At 57.8% G+C, this 8,674-nt stretch overlaps 1 protein-coding gene across 1 annotated transcript in view; it reads right to left on the bottom strand.

Moving 5' to 3' along the window:
- ARHGAP23 (Rho GTPase activating protein 23) overlaps positions 1–6,570 on the bottom strand; it is a 102,873-nt gene extending 96,303 nt beyond the window's left edge. The window contains exon 1 of the mRNA XM_037727348.1: positions 6,450–6,570. Within this exon, the coding sequence (XP_037583276.1) occupies positions 6,450–6,458 (9 nt within the window). The 5' untranslated portion in view covers positions 6,459–6,570. The remainder of the gene's footprint in view (positions 1–6,449) is intronic.
- Positions 6,571–8,674: the final 2,104 nt, after the last annotated feature.

The following is an 8,674-nucleotide window of genomic DNA, read 5'->3' as shown; positions in this document are numbered from 1 at the left end:
GTGATGGCTGGAGGGGGTGTGATGGTGGAGGGCACTGTGATGGCAGAGGGGCTGCCCAGAGGCGCTTCCAGGCTAGCCTAGTTTGGGGCAGGGAGCTGAGGCAGCGATGTGCCATGGCTGCTGTGGCACACGATGTGAACAGAAATGGAGGTCAGCAAGCAAGGGGATTCTGGGAGAAATGTACTGAGGCAAGGGGCAGGGGCAACAAACAACAGAGGCTCTGAGACTTGGTGAGCACCAGGAAGGAAATGGAAGAGTCCAGGGCAATGCCAAGGCTTGGAATATCAGGTTGTCTAGGGTGTTCAGAGAGAGAGGGTACAAGCCAGGCACGAAGTCCTTTGTATGTGTGATCCCAATTAAGCCTTACAAAGGCCCTATGAAATAGATCTCATAATCTTCATTCTGTGGATAAGGAAAATGAGGCTCAGAGAACTCAAGTATCTTACCCAAGGCCACACAGGATTTGAACCCAGGCATTTGGGCTCCAGGGTGGTCCACACGCTTAACCCACAGGCTGTGAGGCAGGTGGAATGGTGACGGGCTGCTTAAACCCTGGGTCCATCTCCTGGAAGAGAGGCTTGAGCTAGAGACTCTGGTAGTCCTTGAGACCAGGGGTGTGGTTCAGATTCTCCAGGAAGAGTGAAGAGTGAGAGGAACCCTGGCCCAAGGGGTAGGCAGAGAAGGAAGAGGCAGCAAGGACTGAGAGAAAGCAGGCAGCTGGAGAAGGTGGCACTACACGGGGCAGAGATGGCAGCCTCGGGGGCCAGTGGGTGTGTGGGTCAGGCTGTGCAGGGAGGAGGGGCAGCAGGGAGGAGGGGGTGGAATCTGCACACTGAGCCTTAGCAAGAAGGGACAGGTGGGCAGTACAGGTGGGTGTGGACAAGGCAGGTGTGTTTGGGTGGGGAAGGCTTCAGCAGGCTGTTGGGTTGAGAAGCAGGTGCCAAGGAGAGAGAGCCGGAGGGGACGGAAGGAAGGCATGAGCAGACTGGAGGAAAATTATCTGGAGGCTGGGGCTCCAGAGGAGGAGCCCACCTTCCCCAGGGCTGGACAGAAGCCAAAAGGCCCAGGGCCATCCAGGGTCAAGATCAAGATCAAGCCCGGCCCAGGAGCTGGCAAGGGGTTTATCATGCCCTCAAAGGAGCACTGACTCAAGAGTCTAAAGACCTGGGTTCAAGTTCTCCTGCTGCCCCTGCCCCCCATAGCTGTATGGCTTTGAGAACAAGTACATTCTCAGGAGCTCCATTTCACCCTCTGTAAGATGAAAACAGTAAGGCCTTCCTGGCCCGCCTCTGATTTGAGGTTCACATTTGACAAAGAATCTGAAAAACTCTGAGCTGAAAAGGAGAAACCATAACGTGTGAAAGGCGGTTATGGGGCACAGGCACGGGCACCAGGCCCCAGCTCAGGCCCTTTCACCAAAGGGGAAAGAGCATCCCCTGGTGGAGAAGCATAGCAGGGCAGGGCTAGAGGGGACAGCGGTTCTTCCATTTTCGTGGCTTCAGCCCCCAGGTCCTCTACTGTCCCCTACAGGCAACACCTCCGCCTCCAAAGCAAGGGGGACCCATTTAATCAAGTCAAAAGACATTTATTGGCCATATGCGGTGGCTCACACCTGCAATCCCAGCACTTGGGAGGCTGAGGTAGGCGGGTCACCTGAGGTCAGGAATTCGAGACAAGCTGGCCAAAATAGTGAAACCCTATCTCTACTAAAAATACAAAATATTAGCAGGATGTGGTGGCGTGCGCCTGGAATCCCAGCTACTCAGGAGGCTGAGGCAGGAGAATTGCGTGAACCTGGGAGATGGAGGTTGTAGTGAGCCAAGATTGTGCCATGTACTCTAGCCTGGGTGACAGAGCGAGACTCTGTCTCAAAAAAAAAAAGATATTTATTGGCCAGGCACAGTGGCTCACACTTGTAATCCCAGCACTTTGGGAGGCCAAGGCGGGCAGATCACTTGAGGTCAGGAGTTCAAGATCTGCCTGGCCAACATGGTAAAATCCCATCTCTACTGAAAATCCAAAAAATTAGCCAGGCATAGTGGCTTATGCCTATAATGTCAGCACTTGGGAGGCCAACGTGGGCGGATCACCTGAGGTCAGGAGTTCAAGTCTAGCTGGCCAACATAGTGAAACACCATCTCTACTAAAAATACAAAATTTAGGCAGGTGTGGTGGTGGGTGCCTATAATCCCAGATACTCGGGAGGCTGAGGCAGGAGAATCGCTTGAACTGGGGAGATGGAGGTTGCAGTGAGCTGAGATCATGTCACTGCACCCCAGCCTGGCAACATGCTCAATGAATGAGGTTCACTCTATGGGATGTCTGGGGCTGTGGCCAGTGCCTGCACCCCACTCTTTCACCTCTTTCTCTGCCATTTGCTAGTAGAGGGCTTTGAGGTCTAGGACAAACCCCACCTACCTCCCAAGACCCTCTCTTCCTCCCCCAGTCACTGGAGGCTCCTCGTTTTACTCAGCATCGTGCCTGCACCACCATCTCAGCACCATCCCAGGCACCCTTGGCTGTGTTTGTTGCCCTCCCTGGAATATGGGGACAGTTCCCTCCCCACCACCTGACACAACAGTTTGCATGTACTGGGTGCTCAATAAATGTCTTTTTTTTTTTTTCTGTTGCCCAGGCTGGACAGGCTGGAGTGTAGTGGCACAATCTCAGCTCACTGTAGCCTCTGCCTCCTGGGTTCAAGTGATTCTCCTGCCTCAGCCTCCTGAGTAGCCGAGACTACAGGCATGCCATACCTGGCTAATTTTGTTTTTGTTTTTGTTTCTTGAGACAGAGTCTCACTCTAGCCCCCAGTTTCACTGCAACCTCTGCCTCCCGGGTTCAAGCGATTCTCCTGCCTCAGTCTCCCAAGTAGCTGGGATTACAGGTGCCCACCACCATGCCCAGACAATTTTTGTATTTTTAGTAGAGACGGGGTTTCACTGTGTTGGCCAGGCTGGTCTCAAACTCCTGACCTCATGATCCACCCACCTCAGCCTCCCAAAGTGCTGGGATTATAGGCATGAGCCACCGCACCTGGCCTCACTAAGTATCTTTAATGGTGGAGGGTAGGGCAATGGTCCACTCATCCCTGGTGCCACGCCTCCCAAGAGAAGAATCCCACCTGAACACCCCTCAGGGAGGGAGGCTGAAGACCCGTAGCCAGGCTGCGGCCAAAGAGCTCTGGTAATCTGCCAAGCAGCTGGGGTGTGTGCAGGAAACCTCTGGACAGCTGGCTGGGGCGGGAGCAAGAAGGCTCTGCTTCTCTGGGCTGGCAGCAGGGTAAGCAAGCCACGCCCCTCGAGGCCTCCCGTCAGGGCAGGAGGGTGGCCAACAGATAATCCACTCTGAACTGACCACCTCTAGGGAAACCAGGTTTGGAAAACCCAGCCCAGTAGGCTCTTCACCTTCCCATCAGGGAAGGCCGGTGGCAAGGACCATGTGTATGAGTGAGTGTGCGCAAGGTTACCAGCGCCGTCACTCAGCAGGGGCTTGCAAACACCGAGACACAGAGGAGAGGAGTAAGTACATTGAGCACCCACTATGTGCCAAGCTCTTATACACATTATTTCACTTAGTCCCCATGGCAACACTGTAAGGTGGGTATTATTAGCCCCGCGTTGTAAATGAGGAAACAGGCCCAGAGAGGCTGGGCGGCTTGTCCAAGACCTACAGCTAGGATTCATGTAAGACTCCAGCCTGAGTCTGGTGTTACTCTTTTTACTGAATGATCCCTCTGGGAGGGGTCAGGCCAGGGCGTTCATTCCAGCTCAGGATGCTAAATTCTAGTGTGGGCTCTTTAATTCTTCCTGCTTCTGCCCCAGGCTCCCAGCCCCTGCCCAGCTCCACCTGGCCCCTACACATCACTATACTTGGGACCCACCCTCCTCCCTGTCTCCATTTGCCCTTCTGGAAGGGAGGAAGGAGAGGAGCAAAGAGGAAAGAAGGGGAACATAGAGGAGGGGAAGAGAGAGGAGGCAAAGGGGAAGGGATCAGAGAGGAGGCTCCCCCCTCCCCTTCAAAGCTCTGGAAATCCCCCGGCAGCTGCTTCCCTCTCCTCTGTCTGGCCCTGAGCCAGCCCTGGGCTGGAGTGTTGGAAGTCAGATGAGGAGAAAAGAGGGGCAGGACTGACCACAGTGGGGCAATCCCCTTAGTCCTGGCACTCACCCCCGCAGCCGTTCCAGCCCCCGTGAGAGATTCCAGGCATGCTCCCCTTAAGGCAGCCCTCCATGCCAAAATCCACACATACCAAACAGACACATCGGTGCTCGCGCACTATAAAAGGATTCTTTGCTTTACAAGAGGGCTCAGCACATGGGAAACTTAAAATAGGAGCTCTCCCTGGTGCAATGAAAGAAGCTCTGATTTTATACACACCATGCTTCTGGCACATCCAGAAAGCTGGTGACACCAGTAGGCATTAACCACATCAGCCTGGCACCTCGGAGACTGTGCCGATTGGCAGAGTCCACGCCTGTGGGGAGGGACCTCACGGTCCAGGGGACAGACTGAGCTGCTGTGCTTGGCAGAGGGGTCCTAGGACATCTAGAAAGGACCTAGAAGCCACCACTTGGGATAGCTGGCAGAGATTTCACAGCAGCCCAGAGAGGGGATGTCCGTCCAAGGCCTCCCAGTGATTCTGTGACAGAGCCAGGGGCAGAAGCCCAGTGTCCTGACTCCCCTTGATGTTTCTCCTCCCAGGGGAGGCACCAGGGGAGTGGGCTCTGGTCTTCCCTCTGGGAAAGGGTAAGCGACTGATGCCCAGAACAGTTACAGAAGACTAATGAAGGCTGATGATGGGCAGATGGGCTACTTGGAGAATAACTTGAGCTGAGCTGCAGGCTCGGTGAGATGCATTTAGGGTTCTCCAGACAGAAAGTAGTAGTGGCCCCTAGCCCTGCCACTCCTTTTTAAAAAACATGCAGGCAAAATTCACATAACGTAAAATTAACCATTTTACAATGAGCAATTCGGTGGCATTTACTACTCTTCCCTCCCTCTCCGCCCTCCCACTATTTTTGTGCTCAGTCAGTAACGACAATAGCAGCCAGGCCTGGTGCTCCAGGGAGCTGCCATTGGCCATTTAAATTAGTGCCCAAGATGCCAAACAGGCCTGGAAACTGGACCAGCCCACAGCCCCGCCCAAAACTCACACCCAGCCCAGGGAGGATGCCCAGAGCACTTCATGCCAACCAGAGACCCTCTCCAACCACCCAGAACTTGGTGGGGTCGCCCCTTCCACAGACTCCACCTCCCCCTGACCCTCCTCACCCTCTCCTCACCACCATCACAGGCCACCCACGGGCCCTGTGCCAGAGTGACAGGGGACCTGTGCTCAGCCTGGAGGGGAGGGTCTCAGAGCCAGGGCCCCGACTACTGCTTCAGGCAGAACAGCCCCAAAGAGCCTGGAGCCTGGGCCGGGAAAGGAGAGGGGTCTCGGTGGCTGAGCACTGAAAGGCGTGCCCCAAACAGAAAACCCACCCCACCCCTCCAGACCCCACCCGAGACCTCACCCCACTTGGAGGTTGGGAAGGGAGTAAGGCCACCCCAGGAGCAGCCCCCTCGCTCTGCCCCTCGTCAGGCTGCTGGCCTCTCTTAGAGCAGGGGGCTGCAAATCAGGATAGAGCCCCTTCATCATGGAAGGGGACTGGCCCAGCTTGTCTGGGATTTGCTGAGCTCTGTGCAGGGGATAAGAACTCTGACCAGAGGGGGTCTTCATCCCCACCCGCAGTGCCCAGCCCACAGTCAGTGTATTCTGATGGAGCCTGTGTGAAAGGAAGGCAGCAGCCGCCTCCCAAAACCTGGCTGGGGCTGCGGCTCTGCCTTTGGGGTACATTTGGAGAAAGCCTCCTAGCCCACCCCATCTTTTCGCTGACACGAAATGGTGGCAGCAGCTGCTGCAGCTGCTGTGACTGGGAAAGCGGGGGAGTGGGGCTGGAAGAAGCCCCTTGATGTATAGGGGGAGGGGAACACCGCATCTTGAGGTCCCACCAGGAGGGACTGGGGGTCAACCAACTGGTAGTCATACGACCCAGAGCCCACTCCTTCATTCTGCAGAGCTTGTAGCCTCTTTGGGCCTGGGTTCGGGAGCAGGGGCTGTGCCCTTACCAAGTGGGAATGGGGGCTTCTCGGTGTGAGGGATCTCTTTCTGGAAAGGGGGTGGGGAGAGAGGTGCCCTGTGCACACGCCTCCCTGGGTGTCAGTGATAGGGGAGTACTCCTGTGTGTGTGTGTGTGTGTGTGTGTGTGTGTGTGTGTGTGTGTGTGTGTGTCAGCTCTGTGTCACATCAGTTCCATCCCTCCCCCAGAGCCCCAGCCCGCCCGGAGCTCCAACGCCCGAACCCCTCCCGCGGTGGCAGCCCCCAGAGCTCGGCGCGCCCACCTCGCCGGGTCACAACGCCCGCAGCCCTCCCTCGGCTCTCGGCCGCGCACCCAAGCCCGGCGCCCGCTCACCTGCTCCATGCTGGGCCCCGCTATGCCGTCCTCGCCTCGCCGGCCCCCGGGGGCGCAGGGGGAGACGGCCCCTCCATGCGCCCTGTCCGGGCAGCTGCACCCGGCGACCGCCGAGCGCGAGGAGCGCCTGGTGTAGGCGCCCGAGCCCCCTCCCCGCCCCGCCCCGCCGGCCCCGCCCTTCCCCCCGCCCCCTCCCCTCCTCACCCCGCCCGGCCCGTGGCAGCACCGCGCACCGGCGAGCACACGCGCTCACACGCAACCGCACAATCGCACGCACGCGGGGGGCGCCCACACTCGAGCACACACACAACGCACACCCGACCCTCGCACGTCCCGGGCTCACCCGCGCCTGCATCCCGTGTTCTGCCCGTCCTCGGAGCGCTGCTAGGGGAAAGGAGACCCCCCCTGCAAGGGAAGACCCTTTCCTCATTCCTGAGGCTCAAGGAGTCGGAAGGACCCCACCCTCCTGCTACAGGGGCCAGGGAGGGGCTTGCCCGCGGTCTCACCGCACCTGGGCGGCAGAGTTGATCCCAAGGCCCAGACCAACTGCCTCCCAGGCTACCACCGCTGCAGGGGGTGACTGATAGCAGGTCATAGATACCCAGAGCACTGGGAGGCAGGGAGACACTGTGCCACCTGCACCCCGAGATCTCTGTGGGAACAGGAAGCTGTTGCCAGAGTCCACCTTATAGTCCAAGATGTTCTGAGGCCCTTGGCTGGGGGTGGGAAAAAGAGATGAGGATTCCTGTTGCCCACCCAATGAGCCATGTTCCTGGCAGTGCCAAGCAGGAGGAGGGGGCTGACCTGTTTATCCACTCCCAGAGAAGGGGGATCTCAACCCCCAGGCGCTACTCGAGAACCTAATATGTGGGCAGCGGGGCCACCAAATCTGGCAAACACCAAGGAGATGGCAAAAAGATGCCTTCGCCCTCTGACACCCTCCATCAGGGGTGGCTCCTGGCCGCCCACTGCCCTCTGTGCTGTCTCTGACAGGGCAGGGCAAACTGAGAGGGGCATCACATGTGAGAGGTGGGCACACTGCCTAGGCAGGGGTACGCAGTCCCCGGTGGACAGGGGTGGGAATTAACCTGCCCTGAGGTGGGCAGTGGGTGGAGGCATTGGTGTACAGGGACTGGCTGCCCACACCCCCTGGGCCAATGCCCAGGCTGGCATAAAGGTGGCTTCACCACTTCTCACTGAGCCCTGGCCTCTTTGTTAGGCACCAGAGGATGAGGGAAGAGGGGGTGGGAAGCTGAGATGGGGAGAGTTAAGATCCTCAGTGGTTCAGACAAAGGGGGCTTTATAGGCTGGGTGTGGGGGGCATATTGGGGGCAGGGAAGCAGGAATGTGGGCCAGGGAGGCCCTGAGCTCCAGGGCAGCCGATTTTGGGGCTGAAGTTGGACTCCCCAGCCACCCATGCTTTGGCCCTGCAGGGTCTTTGCTGCTTTGCTCCTGGGACTACAGCCAGGAGTACACGGAGCCCTCATCTCAGGCTGCCGTGGTGGGGATCTGGCAGGCACTGCCCCCACGCTCCCAGTTTTCCCCGGCCAGCTGGCTGCCGCCTCTCGGCTTCCCTGCCTGTGCCCTCTGAGTGGCCTTGTGGCCCCTGTCTGCTACTCGAGGGCCCTGCTGGCTGGCTGGGGAGGGAGGGACAGACTTGGGTGGGGTCACAAGGCTATGAGGTCAATGGGGCTCTTTGTCCCTTCAAATGGAGCCTGCCTTGAGCTAAAGAGACAGGAGACAGAGAAGAGCGTCAGCCAGCAAGCCTGCTCCTCGCCCTGAGCCGCACTCTCCCAGGCTGTGGTGCAGCAGGGCCCTGGCTGTGGAAGCCAGGCTCCATGCTCTCCAGTTGGTTTCCCTCAGGTTCTCTTTCAGTGCCAAGGAAGTGAAAACAAGGAGATGGCGGCAGCAGCCACCCATGCTGGGCCTCTGAAACAGCTGTTGCTTGGCCAGGCCTAGGGTCTGGTGTTGGGCTTTGCAAGGTCAGAGACCGTCTGTCCTCAGAGATGCTAATCCAGCCCTCAGGAGTAAACTCCTACTAGCCAAAGTCATGGTGGCTAGATTGCTAAACCCAATGCTATTTTCTTTTTTTTTTTTTTTTTCGAGAGAGTCTCACTCTGTCACCCAGACCTCTGCTGGAATGCAATGGTCTGATCTTGGCTCACTGCAACCTCCACCTCTCAGGTTCAAGCGATTCTCCTGCCTCAGCCTCCCGAGTAGCTGGG

Source organism: Cebus imitator, unplaced genomic scaffold (assembly GCF_001604975.1).
Source record: "Cebus imitator isolate Cc_AM_T3 unplaced genomic scaffold, Cebus_imitator-1.0 Scaffold228, whole genome shotgun sequence".
In the NCBI taxonomy this organism is placed as follows: domain Eukaryota; kingdom Metazoa; phylum Chordata; class Mammalia; order Primates; family Cebidae; genus Cebus; species Cebus imitator.
The sequence above is the reverse complement of the archived record's forward strand: the minus strand, read 5'-3'. Positions and strand labels throughout refer to the sequence as shown.